General features: G+C 58.3%; 3 protein-coding genes across 3 annotated transcripts, besides 4 other annotated features; all 3 read left to right on the forward strand.

Moving 5' to 3' along the window:
• Positions 1–14,444: part of a sequence feature (areas not merged during assembly with more than two copies in the genome that could not be assigned to a particular haplotype) that runs on past the window's edge.
• Tc00.1047053510237.110 (mucin TcMUCII, putative) lies at positions 841–1,506 on the forward strand (the record flags this gene model as incomplete). Its single annotated transcript, XM_808165.1, has 1 exon — positions 841–1,506. The coding sequence occupies one exon, from the start codon at positions 841–843 to the stop codon at positions 1,504–1,506; it is 666 nt and encodes a 221-aa protein (XP_813258.1).
• Positions 1,306–1,394: a microsatellite.
• On the forward strand, positions 1,886–2,980 carry Tc00.1047053510237.120 (mucin-associated surface protein (MASP), putative; the record flags this gene model as incomplete). The annotated part of the gene is made up of 1 exon (XM_808166.1): positions 1,886–2,980. One exon carries the CDS (start codon positions 1,886–1,888, stop codon positions 2,978–2,980), a length of 1,095 nt encoding a protein of 364 aa, XP_813259.1.
• Positions 3,350–3,406: a sequence feature (T-rich).
• Positions 6,348–14,444, forward strand: Tc00.1047053510237.129 (dispersed gene family protein 1 (DGF-1), putative; the record flags this gene model as incomplete). Its single annotated transcript, XM_808167.1, has 1 exon — positions 6,348–14,444. A coding segment is annotated over one exon (8,097 nt), but the record flags the coding sequence as incomplete, so codon positions are not given.
• Positions 11,274–11,338: a microsatellite.

A 14,444-nucleotide genomic window follows, 5' to 3' on the forward strand; every position in this document is an offset into this window, starting at 1 on the left:
TTGGTCTTTATGATTGGGAAACTGGGGATTTGGCCAGCGGCCCGGAAGATTATTCTTTATTGCAGCACTTTATCGGCGAAAGGCAGGAACAACACAAACCAAATTGTTGGCTGCAGCAACACAAGAAACATTCACAAGAGGAAACACATAATTATGCACCCTGCAGGAATCCCCAACTCACGATGCAGGCATGAGGGTTTGCTCTCCGCAAAGCAACACCACGCATGCGGACATCTGCCAACATCCAAACAGAAACACAGATAAATGGTTGCTTGTTTCATTCCATTAGTTGTGATTATATTTTTGCGTGCTGCTGCTGCTGCAGTGGTGGTTTCCAGGCCTGCATGAAGTGGTGTGCGCTGAATATGAACGAAGGCAAAGGGCAACTGAATTATTTTTGTGATGAATATTGGCTGCACTTCCCGTGAACCAACAATCCACGTGGTGTGCGGGGATCTCCTTTTAATTCTTACTTTGCTTTTGTGTTGCTGTGTGCGCTGCTCCTCCTCTTGTGTGTGTGCGTATTCTCCGTGAGGGGTGCCGACACGACGGACCGCTCTCGCCGTATGTGCATGCGGTGGAGCCTTGTGTGCCGCTCCTGTTTGCTTCTCCCTCCTCCATCTGTGTGTTGTTGTTGCGGCAGGGCTGTGTGTGCGTGTTGCCGTGGATTGGAGTGTGTGTCGTGCGTGGTGTGCGGCGTACGGTGCATGCCTGGCTGCTGCCCTCTCCTCATGTGGTGTGCCCTCTGTGTGTGTCTGCTGCACCTCTCGTCTCCCCTGTTGCTCTCCATTTCCCTCACTGTGCAGATCAGCTCCACACCACTGAACGACCACACTCACGATGATGACGACGTGCCGTCTGCTGTGCGCCCTGTTGGTGCTCGCCCTGTGCTGCTGCCCATCCGTGTGTATGACAGCGAGTGATGGCCACGAATCCACCGAACTGATTAAATCATCCTCTCAGCCACAAGTGCAAGGTACTCTCGAAAAGGGACAGTTATCAAGTAATGGCCCTGGTGCGGAACCGGAAAATGGGAGGATCGGTGAGGAAGGTTTAGGAAGTGAAGGACTTTCTTTGCCAACGAAAGCGGTCTCGGCCACCAGTGGACAGAAAACAGATGCGTCAGTTCTGCCAGGGACACCAATTCCGGCAAGCGATAATCCAGAGCCACCAGGCTTAGCGAATCAGTCCGCACAGTCTCAAGAGGTGTTGCAGGCGGAAAATGTGAGGAGCGGTGAGGAATTGTCGCAGAGTCAGGAATCTACTTTGCCAATGGCACCAGAGAAGTCTGTTGAGGCGCCAATTACGACAACCACCACCACGACCACTACGACAAAGGCACCAACTACAACCCCTACAACTACGACTACAGAGGCACCAACCACGACGACCACCCGCGCACCGTCACGTCTTCGCGAAATCGACGGCAGCCTCAGCAGCTCTGCGTGGGTGTGTGCCCCACTGCTGCTCGCCGCATCCGCGCTGGCGTACACCGCTGTGGGCTGAAGAGGTGTGTGCGGGCTGTGCGTGCCAGCACTTAAAGCCACGGGGACATGTGTACGTCTACTGTGGTCCGATGTAAATAAAGTAAGATTAATTATGATGATCGTTTTTTGCTTTTTTTGCTTACACTGCCGTGCTGTGTGCTCCGCGTTGTGGCTCCCTGTATCCGCCACGTTGAATGCATCGCGGACACACTCGTATGCATGACAGACACAGGATTGTTTAAATAGGCACATATTTTTGGATGGGCGCATTTGCACCGGAGCCATTTATTGCAGTTCTTGTTTTTTTCTAACTTTATTGCTCTTGTTTACTTTTGCTTTTACTCTGCGGTGGCGGGGAGTTGGTTTGTGCTGAAGGCTACACGCAAGTGACAGAAGTGATGGCGATGATGATGACTGGCCGTGAGCTGCTGGTGTGTGCCCTCTGCGTGCTGTGGTGCGGTGCCGGTGGTAGGTGTGATGAAGAGGAGGATACGGCACTTGTTGTCGGTCCACCTGGTGGTCTTTCGAATGACGGTAAAGGCGGGCCGGGACCAGCACCATCTTCACTGCCAGGAACAGGCACATCGGGTCCACGATCAATATTACCAGAAAGTGAAGTATCACAAGAAATAATTGCAGTAAAATCTCCGGAAGGAAGCGGAGAAAAAAAAAATCAAAACGAAGATGGAGAAGAGGAAAGCGTTGCAGAAGACGGTGAAAATTCAAAAAATCAAGAACGGCTTTCAGAGCAGCCAACGCAACAAGAAGTATCTGACGAAGAAACTCCAGACGAAAAAAGATTAGAAGAAGAAAAGGAAAAAGATGTGCATCAACCGGGAGAGGAAGAAATGAAACGGACGCAACAGTCACAATCGCAGCAACCACCGCCACAACAATCGCAGGTACAAATAACAGCACCGGCAGAAAGAGGAGGCCCAACTGCACCAACAGGGCCAGCACGGCCACCAGCACCCGCAGAACCATCATCAATGGATGGAAGTCGAACAACGGAACCAACAGATTCACGGAATCCATCACAAGAATCGCATGATAAGTCACAGTTACAAACCAAAACGGAGTCCAGCGCACCTGATCCGCCTTTAAAAGATGATTTCCCGGAGCAACATGGTCAAGAAACAACCACACCAGCTTCGATGCTGAATTCATCTCCAGGAAGTCAAGCAAGAATTACAGCACCATCGACTTCTACAGGGGGCAGTGGTGAAGCCCAGAGTAAGGTGGATGAGGATGATGCTCAACGGCCCAACCCCAATGAATCACACGACAACTCCGATGCTGGCAAAACCAAAGTTCCCACAACACTCAGTGAGGCAACAACACAATCAACAGAAACAGTCGCTGCCACCCAAACAAATCATACGAAGACTATAGGCGACAGTGACAGCAGCACCGCGGTCTCCCACACCACCTCCCCTCTTTTTCTTCTTCTTGTTGTTGCGTGTGCGGCTGCGGCTGCGGTGGTGGCCGCGTGAGAGTGAGTGTGAGAGAGAGCCGTGCACCGCCCGCATACACACTCTTCCTTCTCTCTCTCTGTGTGTGTGTCCCCTTGCATGGACTCTCGCCCTCACCTCACCCCACGAGGCACACACAATAATGTGCCCATTGTATATATGCATGCACACCCATGCAGGCCCGTTGGTGCTCTCTTTTGCACGACACGCACCGCTGCCGTCCTGCCTGGCTGCATGGGCGGAGCACCGTAACTGTTTGTTTTCTTTTTGTAATTTTTTTAATTTGCTTTTGCTATGAGCGTTTATTTATTTCGTACAAACCCATTCCCTTTTTTTTTCTGCGTATTTTAAATTTATTTTCCTGTTTGCTTCTTTTCTCGTTTAAAAAAGCTTTTTTGTTCTTTTTTTTTCATCTTTCATCTCTCATCCCTTCTTTCTTTTGCTTTTGGGGGCAATCACGATGGACGTTTTCTTTTCTACTCTTCCCTCTTTAATTGTTTGTTCCGCACTCTTCCCGTGAGGGGTGCCGTGTGTTCCCGCCCAACTGCTCCACTCGCACACCACCGACACGCTCATGACGACGGCCCTGTGCGCCTCGCCTGCTGCACGCATGAGGCGGGGCCGCGACGAACGGCGCGCTGCGGGAGCCGTGACGTGTGGGCGTGCGACGAGGGCCTGTGGGGCGGAGCACACATTTCTTCCCTCTTGTTTTGTTTTGTTTGCGGTCAGGGCGGGCAGACACCCGCAGCGCCACACACACAGCCACACCCTGCCGCCGTGTTTTTCTTTTTTTTCTTTGGACGGGTGTGTGCCGTTGCCACCGTGCGGTGTTGGAGAATGGGGAGCAGCACCGGACGTATCGCTGTCCAGCTTTGCATCCTCAGTCTCTTCTTTACTTAATGGGTGTCTGCGACATACCGACATGAGTGAAGTGCTTCTTTTTCTTTTTTGCTTTTTACTGCCTACACGCGGTGCCGGCTCTGCGGCTGTGCGTCCCATGGACTGCGCGAAACGAGGATTGGAAGAACAGGCCGGATGCCGCGCGAAATGTGAAGGATGTTGTGTGGGCTGGTGGAACAGTAAGGTCTTTTCTTTGACTTTTTTTTGTTGTTGCAGGCAATATGCACACACAAACACATGACTGCATGTTACTCCCTGGTACATGAAATAAACGTTTTTCCGAATTATTTTTTTCCTTTTATATTTTTGGGAGTTTTTCTGGACTCTCACCCTTTTTTTTGTGTTTTGGTAAATAGCCACGGTTTATTTTATTTTTTGTGTTGTGTTCACTACCACTGTGTGTCTCCGTGTTCTGTTGAGTGTCCCTCTGCTGGCTGTGCTGTTGACATGCCCCGCTTCTTTTTACTGCTTGAGGCATCGATGGTCCGCGACGACGATTGTTTTTGTGTTCCCCCATTGCAATGGCACGAGGGTGACTGGGTGCCGGCCTGCTGAGTGCACTCGGAGGGGAGCGGACGGTGTGCGCCGTGCCTCACTGCGCGTGTGGGACGCCAATCCACCACGACCTGCTGTGGGGCGTAATTCCAATCCGTCGGGGCGGAGGGAAGTAAGCGACAGCGCCATGGACTTGGATGTGCCCCGTCCATCTCGTTGCCGCCGTGCGTGTGCGGTGCGCACGACTCTATCTTGCGGTACGGCGTGGATGGCGGTGTCTCTGCGTGCGTTGTGCGGCGGGCTTCTCTTCTCCATGTCTTCGCCCTTTTGTGTGTGCAAAGTTGTGGGAGAGGATATGTACGGGAGAGTGAGCGTGGGTGGCTGCCAGCCTCGCCCCGCGCATTGGGGGCTTCCATAGACGTAGATTTGCTTGACGGCGTTTTGCGGCACCCAGGGTGTAGCGAGGAGGAGGATGGGGAAGATCTATTGTGGGCAGAAGGAGGATGGATGACACAGTCCCCTTCCGTGTCCTTCCCGATATTGTTGGCAGTACATACTGAGAGCGTAAATTTGGGCGAGTGCGGGATGAAACGTTTATGCCGCTTTTTGCGTGATACTCAATCGTCGTCATTGCAGGCTGTCGTTACGCTGCGTTGTGGTGCGGTGCCGTTTGATGTGGGAAGGGTGCGATGCCACGGCTACTGCTCACCACAACCATTTATTGCCTCTGCATTGTCATTGTTGTTTTTCAGTTTGTGTGAATTTTTTCTGCGCTCGCATAATATTTTCTTTTGCTTCACGATGAATTTGTTGTAGGAGCTTTGATTTTGGTGCCTGCTTCACGGCGCTTCGCCTTGTGTGTCGGTTGCGAGGATTCCACGTGGTGCCAAAGCGTTTGATGGGGTGTTTATTCTTCTTTTTGCGCCCTGCAGCCGACCTTGTTTGGCCATGGCGGCAGCAGTGGAGCTCTGCGACTGCGTGCTTGCCGTGCGTTTCTCATCTTTTGCCGCTGCCCCCTCGTTGTGTTGGTGGGGGAGGAGACGAGCGACTGCGTTGGTGGAGTTACACCCCAGTGGGAGAGGGAAGGCGCCGACCGCTGCTGACGGCGACGGTCTTTGCTGCAGGTGATCTGACGGGAGGACGTCACCGGTGTCACAGTCAACCGAGATGGATGAGGGCCGCACTGCGTCTCTCACCCCTCTCATCATCCCCTCTGTCCACTGCAGTCACACGCCACACGCACCGCAGAGCAGCGGCGCGACCACCATCAGGATGTCTGTTAGCCAATCGGAATGCAAAATCGATGTGGACCTTTTTCCCCGTGCTTGAGTGCTGCCGTGCTTCTTTATTTTTACTTTGTTGTGTATGCCGTGCGCGCATGGTGCCGCTGATTGCTGCGCAACGCCGAATCGCGTGAACAAGAAACGATGCTTTGACTGCTGGCGACCGGCGACCTCTCCACTCCACTTACGCACCAACACCAACAACAACCTTTCGGACGCGCTTGATGGCTGGCGGTCTTAACGCTGCTACGTGGTCTGTCTTGGCTCTTGTGTGTCGTGCGCGGCATCGGGACTTTCCTGTGATGCAGCCATTCGGTAACAGAAGCGGTGCAAGTGGTCATGTTGCTTTTTGCCGGGATTCCGCCACTCGGCACGGTGGCTGCGTGAGGTTGTGTGGGAGGTGCGAGGGCGATGGTGTCACTGACTTGATTGCGTCTGCGCTGCTTTGTGCCGGCGGCTGTACTGTGATGGTTATTGTCTATGACCGGATGCCTCTGTGTGCCACTGTGCTTGGTTACTGTTTTTGCTTTCTTTTATTCTTTTTTTTTGAGCGTACAGTTAGAGATACTTTTGCTTGACCAGCACAACTATCGTTTCAAGGTGTTAGGGATTACTCGCGGTCTTAGGATTAGTAGCAGTGGGATAACGATCTGGCGGAATAGTGTCACTGAATTCGCCATCTGTAGAAAGGGATTTGTTGGACAGGAGTTATGGTCGACGGGGCGAGTGCGACACACCACGACAGCTCTATTGATACCTGGTTGGGTTGGTGGATGTGGTCTGCGGTGGGTGCGTGTCCGCGCAGCCGGCACCGTGTGCGGCGCAGGGCCATTGCGGCTGTGCGTATGGCGCTGCTTGTGGTGTTGGCGCTGGCAGCAGCTGCTGCGTGGATGCCCGCAGCGCACACGGTGGTGTTGCGACTGCGGGGCGGCACGGTGGACAGAGCCATCACGGTTGGCCACGCCGTGGACACGGTGCTGATGGACGGCGTGTCCATTACGAACGGCGTGGCTGTGGTGTTCGACGTGGCGGCGATGCTTCCCGGCACGCTGCGCATCGAATTGAGGAACTGCGTGTGCGACGGCGGTGCGCAGATCTACGTGCGGGGCTACGGCGGCGAGCCGGCGAGTGACCGGAGCCTGGAGGTGAGCGTGAGCGGGCTGTCCGGCGACTACTGCTCGCTCGTGTTTGTGCACAACCTGCCGGCACACACGAACGTGACGGTCCGTGACTCGACGATTGTGACGGCGGGGCCGATGCGCTACTCGCAGCTGAGCGGGCTGACGGACGCGGTGGCGTCGCCGCTTGTGCTGTACGCGACGTCGCTGTTGCAGACGCAGCTGCGTGTGAGCAGCACTGTGCTGAGGTCGTTGCACGCGGGCGGGTCGGCGGTGCACGTTGGCGGCGGCGTGGACCTGCTGTCGAGCGCGGTGGTGCTTGACGGCGTGTTGCTGGAGGCGTCGGCCGGTCCGACCGCGTCCGCGATGCATGTGGCGTCCTCGTCGCGTCTCAGTCTGCGGAGCCACTCGGTGTTCTCCGTGACGAACATGTCGGTTGTGAGCAGCGGCGGCGGCATTGTGCTTGGAGAGCGCCTTGAGGTGGTTGATTCGGTGCTGCGCTTTGTGGGCGTCGAGGGGTCTGCTGCGTCGTCGCTGGTGCGCTGCGACGGTGGGACGATCGGTGGCGGCGGGTGGCTGGAGCTGCGCGAAGTGTGGGCGGTGGGCGAGGCGTCGTCGGTGGCGTCGCTGTCGGGGGTGACGCTGGGCGGCGGCACCGTGTCGATTGCGCGCTGCGTTGCCGCCGGCGCGACGCTTGTCTCCGGGCTGACGATCACGAGCGGCGTCGTGTCGGTGCAGTGCAACCGTGCCGGCGGCCGGGTGCTGCAGAGCGGCGGCGACTACCGCATGGCCGGCCTTCCCTCCGTGAGCGTGGTGCCTTGCGACGGCTGTGAGGCCGCGCTGGCGTGCTTTGATGCGCTGACAGCGTCGTTCTCCGACTGCTTGTGCGGCTGCCGTGCCGGCGGTGTGGGCGAGGCGTGCCTGCCGTTCGAAGTGCCGGTTGCGAGGGCCGGTGGTGGTGGCGGTGTGGAGGATTGCGTGAGTGGCGTGACGCTGACGGAGTCGGTGACGGTTGGTGGTGGGCAGGCGATGGCGTGCCTTGACTCGGTGGTGCTCAGCGGACCAATCACTGTGGCGGTGGACCTGCGCTCGATGGACGCGTTCGCTGACGCGCTGAACGTGACGCTGTGCCACTGCGTGCTTGCGGGCGGTGCGCAGCTGCGGATTGGCGGCCTCAGCGAGAGCACAGCGCACCTGTTTCCGCACGCCCTCGTCAACATGACGAACGTGACGTCGCTGGAGGGCACGATTGTGCTGCATGGCGCGATGCCGCTGCACTCGAGTGTGCTGCTGGCGAACTCAACGCTGCGCGCGACGGTTGGCGGGTCGCAGTACGTGCCGACGACCCCTGGCTTTGAGGGATTTCGGTACGGCCCCGCGCTTGTCCTGGACGGCGTCCGGCTTCTGTCGACGCGGTTTGTCATGACGCGGTCGTCGCTAGCGTGTGGCGGGGGCTCGTGCGCTGCGATGCTCGTGGAGCGCGGCTTCGTCGCGAATCTGTCCAGCGTCTTCTACATGGACAACTGCGCTGTTATGTCGCGGGCACACGTGATGTACGCTCTTGCGTCGGATTTGCGTGTCAGCGGCGACTCCGTGTTCTCCATACAGAACAGCTCGTGGAGTGCGCCGAGCACCGAATATGGCAAAGGCGCGTGTGTGTTTAGGGATGTCGCGGTGGATGGCGGCAGCGTTCTGCAGATTGTGTCCAGCACGTTCCGTCTCGGCTTTGTCATGCTCATTGCAGAAACGCTGACTGTGACTGGCGGCAGCTGGCTGGTGCACCGCAACAACGAGTTCCGCTCGGCCTACGTTGTGTACGTGGCTGCCTACTACGGCATGGTGTTCCGCGATCGGAGTGTGTGGTCGATACTTGACAACAACTTCACGTATGGCTCGTACTCGTCGACCATCGCACATATGACGAGCAACTGGTCACCACCATCCGACGCGCGCCCGATCATCTACGGCATGTGCAACGAGGCAAAAGGCTCACCTGTGACGGATTACGGAGTCGACCTCAATATTAGAGTGCCCGTGATGGTGTTGGACTGCGGTGCGTGCACCATGGACTCCGTGTGCTTCGCTGCGAGGACGAGCAGCATCAGCGGCTGTGAGTGCGTGTGCGCTGCTGGCGGCTACGGTGACACGTGTCTGCCGGCTGCGGTTCCGGAAGGCCTTGGACCGCTTCCGCTCCCCGATGCGAAGGACACGGAGGTCCGCTGCGTGCACGGTGGCAGCATCAGCTCCGTGGACGATCCTGATCCCGGTGTGCGTGTTCTGTGCTTTGTCAACGTGACCTTCACCGCCGCGATTGTGCTGGACCTGTCACATTTCGACGCACCACAACAGACACTCAACATCACGCTGCTGCAGTGCGTTCTCGTGGGCCTGTCGATCAAGGGGAGTGGTACGCGCGTGCACGTGAGCGTGACATCCTCGATGCTGGATTCTGGTGAGTTGGAGTTCAGGGGTGATTTCGGCGCGAGCTCCCAGATACTGGTGGTGGGCTGTACGCTTGTGACGACGTCGGACCACGCCATTTTATTTGTGAAGTTTACTCTCAGTGCGAAAATGACGCTGCTGCTACTCGAAAACTACATCGAGGCGAATAGGTACGCAGTTTATTTCATCAGTGCTGTTGTTGTTGATGGTGGCGGGATTGTTGTGAAGGGAAATACGCTGAGCACAACGAAGGATGATGACGGTGTGGAATCATCTGTTTGCGTTAATGCTGTGGATTTGAAGAACGGCGGCTACTTTGACGTGGAGAACAACACGATGAGGTCAGTCAATGGCATTTATATTTTTGGGGATACCACCGTGAGCTCCGCGGGGCTGCTGAGAGTGGCGGACTGCACCTTCGCTGGTGGGACGGAAATTTTTGATCCCGCGCTGGTGTATTTGTCTGCTTCGGTGACAATTGAGGGTGGTGCGCAGTGGCGTGTGGAGGGCAACAGCGTGGGTGCAGCCTCAGTATTAACCATTCAGTATTCCTGGCAAAGAATTTATTTCTCGGGCAGCAGCACCACCGCGGTGCTTGCAAACAACCGTCAGGTGGAGGGAAGCGCACTCTTTGCCAAGCTTTTTAAATTGAGCATTGTTGCGACGTCACCCGAGCGGTTTGTGGTTGGGTGCAACCTGCAGGGCGATGAGGAGGTGTCGTACGCCGGCGTGTTTCCGGAGGAGGTGGTGGTGTTTGGGTGTGGCACATGCAACGATGACGCGGCGTGCTTCAAGCCCGGGACGGAGTTGGTGGACCGCGGCTCGTGCTCGTGCAGCTGCAAGGACGGATGGCACGGCGCGTCGTGTCTTCCCTTCGAGGTGCCCACCACGGTTGTGCCGCCCGTGCCGGAGAGAGCCGTCGACGGCGACACGAGCTGCGTGGTGAACAAGACGCTGACGAGCCTCACGCTGAACATGTGGAAGACGCACCACTGCTACGCGGGTGTGACGTTCAGCGGCGTGGGTGCTGTGTTGACGTTCTCTCTCAACAGCATGCCGCTGCATCTCCCCATCAACATCACGCTCACCGGGTGCACGTTCCGTGAGGGTGCCGCGCTGCAGTTTGTTGGGGGTGCTGAGGCGGCGGAGTCATCCGGCGTCCTGATCCGTGTGGGCCAGGCGGTGATGCGGTCCTCTGTCGTTGTGTTTTCACTTGCCCTCCCGCAGCGCTGCGAAATCGCCATCACGGAGGTTGATGCGGTACAGAACTTCGAGTTTGAATTATCGGGTACTGTGTACAACATGTGGAACGTTGTGGTGCTGCACGACGTCGTGTTGAATGCGTCAACGCTGTTGGTGAGCAACGTCAAAGCGCATGCAACGAAGCATGATGCGTTTGGTTTGTACTCGACCGGGACGCTGGCGCTGGTGGGTGGCAGCTCGCTGTACGTGCGGTACTGCAGCTTTGAGGGATACAAATACCTGTTCTACGTGTACAGGCTCAGTGTGAGTGGCCACTCCGTTTTTGCGCTGCTCAACAATACGATGTTCTCCGGGGTAAGCCTGCTGTATCAACACCACGGATTCAGCGTGTCGGATCACAGCGTGTTGCGCGTGGCGGGGAACAGCGGCTCAGCTCGCTACACCATCTATAACGATGACTTGTGGACTGTTCAGCAGTCAAGCTGGTTGGATTGGCGCGATAACGACGTGGAAATGGGTGCGATGTTCTACGACAGTGGATCCGCTTTTGTGACCATTGACAGCAGCAGTGTTGTGACGCTGACGGGCTGCAGGATGGGCTCGACGGGGTTGTCTGTTCCTTTGCTATCGCAGGCTGGCGCCGGCTACCGGTTCGTTGCTGGGTGTCTGACGGTCGCGGGACGGGTGGTGACGACGGCGGCTGAACTGGATCTGAACGGCATCACCAACGTGACGGCTGTTGCAGTGTGCGGGGAGTGCACGAAGGACGGCGACTGCTTTGCCCCGCTGACGACGGCGGTCATTGACTGCAAGTGCCAGTGCGCTGCTGGAGGGCACGGCGATGTGTGTGTCCCGGCGCCTGTGCCTGCTGGCCCGCCACCGTTACCGCCGTCATCTCCCCCGCCACTGCCATCGCCGCCAGCACCACCACCACCGCCGGTTGGTGAGTGCATCAGCGACATGGCGTACCCCGAGGTTGCGCAGGCTGTGGGCGGCGGGCTGTCGTGGCTGTGCTACCGCAACGTGACGTTCAGCGGGGGCGGCATGAGCCTGACGGTGCTGATTGGGGGGATGAAGGGCGACGTGGCGAACGTCACGTTTGATGGATGCACGTGGAGGGACGGCGCCCTGCTGTTGCTGTTGGGCAACGCGAACGCCGCTGTGGGGTCGCTGAACATCGTCGTCACCGGCAACACATTCATTGACGCGCTGCTCAGCCCGAAGGGTGGATTTCCACCGCACACGAACATCACGATCAGCGGGAACCGCTTTACGGTCACGAGGCTGATCCCTCGGCCGGGTTTGGGCCTTAGGAGGCCGTCGTGCGTTGTGATGAATGGGCTGGCGATCAGCAACGGCTCCGCGGCGGTGTTCAGTGGCAATGTGTTTCAGAGCGTGACGGCATCGTCAAGCGCCATTTACGTTATCAGATCTGCGCTGAGTGTGTTGTGGCACTCCGTGTTTGCGGTGGTGGGCAACACGTTTCATATGGCTGGCGGTGACAGTACGCTGATATATCTTGAAGGGTCTAGACAATCCTTGTCACTGAGGGTTCTGAACAACTCTGCCGTGGTGATCCGAGGCAATCTTGTGACGAGGCCGGTGAAGTACTTCATGTTATTTCTTTGGACATCACGTGTGGAGTCTCGGTCAGCGGTTGTGTTTCATGGCAACGACATGCAGGGAAACTTGGCTGTGTTTTATTCAACTTTTGCCGCCAACATCTACTACAACTCCTGGCTGCAGTTGAACGGCAACCTTTGCCGCGTGTCTCCACGGGATGCGTTTGCTGTGCTGAGCCCCACGGTGAATCTCCGCGATTCCACGATGTCTGTGTCTGGCAACCGATTCATGTCCAACACCGTCTCGCCAACAATGCTGCTGATACCTCAAAGTTCCCGCGATCTCACAAACGGAGCGATTGTGGCTGCGTGCAACACTGTGAGCGGCGAGGAAGGAGTGGAATACAGTGTTCCGTCCGTGTACAATGTCACCATCTTAAACTGCAGTGATCCATGCACTCTCGCGGCGTGGTGCTTCCCCGCGCACACGACGACGGCCTCGAGTGATGGCTGCGCCTGCACGTGCGCTGAGGGCGGCCACGGCGATGCGTGCCTGCCCGTTGCTGCTCCCGAGCCACCGAGCACCGACGGTTCCGACTTGTGCGTGCGTGACGTGCGTGTGGATGAATTGGTGAACGCCGGTCTCGGGACGTCGGTGGTGTGCTACGTTGGTGTGACCTTTGCGGCGGACGTCGTGGTGGACGTGGAGTCGATGTCAGGGAGCGTGCGCAACGTGACGCTGGCGAACTGCACGTTTTTGCGCGGAGCGAGCCTGTACGTTGTTGGGTGGCGGTCCGACCCGCCTGCTGGCGAGCGCGTTGATGTGTTGATCAGCGGTCTTGAGTCGTGTTCTGGCGGCGGTGTGCTGGTGGCGAACCGGTTTTCGCCGGGCTCGCGCGTCACTGTGGTGGACTCGGTGCTGATAGCAGAGGCGCGTGTTGCGTACCGCGGCGCCTACGACCTTGGCGACGCGTCTGCGTGCCTCGTGGTGCACAACGTGAATCTGACGGGGAGCGTGCTGACAATTGCGCGAACGCAGGTGGCGGCTGTGTTCCGCGACGCTGTTGGCGTGTTGGTGGTTGGCGGCGTGGCGCTGTCGTCGCGCGGTGCGCTGTACGTGGACGGACTGTTGGTGCAGACGGCGCTGGGGCTGTGCGTGTCGGTGGAGGGCGGCGTTGCGGCCAGCGGCGGCTCCGTGGTGGCGTTTGTTGACAGCGACTTCCTGCTGTGCAAGCACGCGGTGTCTGTGCGTAGGGCTGTGAGTGTGTCGGGCTCCGCCGTGGCGCTTGTGCGGAACGACTTTTTGTCGACGGAGGACTACGCGGTGGCGTTTTATTCGACTGTGAGCCTGGCCGGCGGGTCGATGCTGCTGGCGAAGGGCAACGTGCACGACGGCGTCTCGAGGGAGATGCTCTACGCTGCTGGCGCCGTGACCGCTGCTGGGAGCACGCTGAGCTTTGTGCGCAACCGAGCGCTGCTGCCGCGGATGCTGTCGCTGAGCCTGTCGCTTGCGGCTGGGGCGCATTTGAGGGTGGCGTGCAACGACGCTGGTGGACATGTCCTGTCGACGGCGGAGGAGTACGCAGCGGCTGGTTTTGGCGACGCTGGGAGCATCGACGTTGCTGGGTGCGACGACTGCGACAGGGACACACACTGCTACGCGCCCGGGACGACCTCTGCGAGCATGAGGAACGGTGTGTGCGTGTGCGTGTGCGGCAGCGGCGGGTACGGCGAGGCGTGCGTGCCTGTGGGAGCTCTCGCACTACCGCCCGCTGTGGGCACCGCGTCGAGTTTGTTTGTCCGCGAGGGCGTGACGGTGCAGTCGGTGTTCGTTGTGCCTGCCGGTGCGAGCGAGGTGACGCTGCGCCACGTTGTGCTGGACGGCGTGAGCCCGGTGCTCTACGTGCCGTGGATGGCGCGGGACGGCGTGCGGATCGTTGTGCAGAACGTGTCGCTGCTGAACGGTGCCGTGCTGTACGTGATGGGCGGTGGATCGTTGCGCGGTGCGGGAGCGGCGGGGAGCGACGAGAGCGGGCCGGTGGAGCTGTCCATGTGCGACGTGGAGGCGCTGAACGGTGCGCTTGTGCTGACCGGCACGTTCCCCGCGGGGTCTGTGCTGACGGTGACGGACTCCCTGCTGGTTGCTGCGAGGCCGACGCCGCTTCCGTATCTTCCCGGCTCGCAGTCCTCGCCGTACGCACCGGTGCTTGTGCTGTCGGGCCTGCGGCTCATGCGGTCCGTGCTGGTTGTGTTCGGCGTTGCTCTCGTGACGGTGATGACTGGTGGGCGGACGGTGGTGGTGGACGGCGCCGTGCTGGAGCTTGTCGGTGGCGGTGTCGCGCTGGACGCGGCTGTGCTCGGTGGCGACTATGCGTTGTACGCGAGTGCGCGCGTGGTTGCGTCGGGAGGCGCCGTGCTGCGCGTGTCGGGGAGCCAGGTGTACGCCGCGCATGGGTTGGTGTTCGACAACAGGTGTGGAGGC

The sequence above is a fragment of the Trypanosoma cruzi genome, genomic scaffold (assembly GCF_000209065.1).
Source record: "Trypanosoma cruzi strain CL Brener 1047053516683 genomic scaffold, whole genome shotgun sequence".
Classification (NCBI taxonomy): domain Eukaryota; phylum Euglenozoa; class Kinetoplastea; order Trypanosomatida; family Trypanosomatidae; genus Trypanosoma; species Trypanosoma cruzi.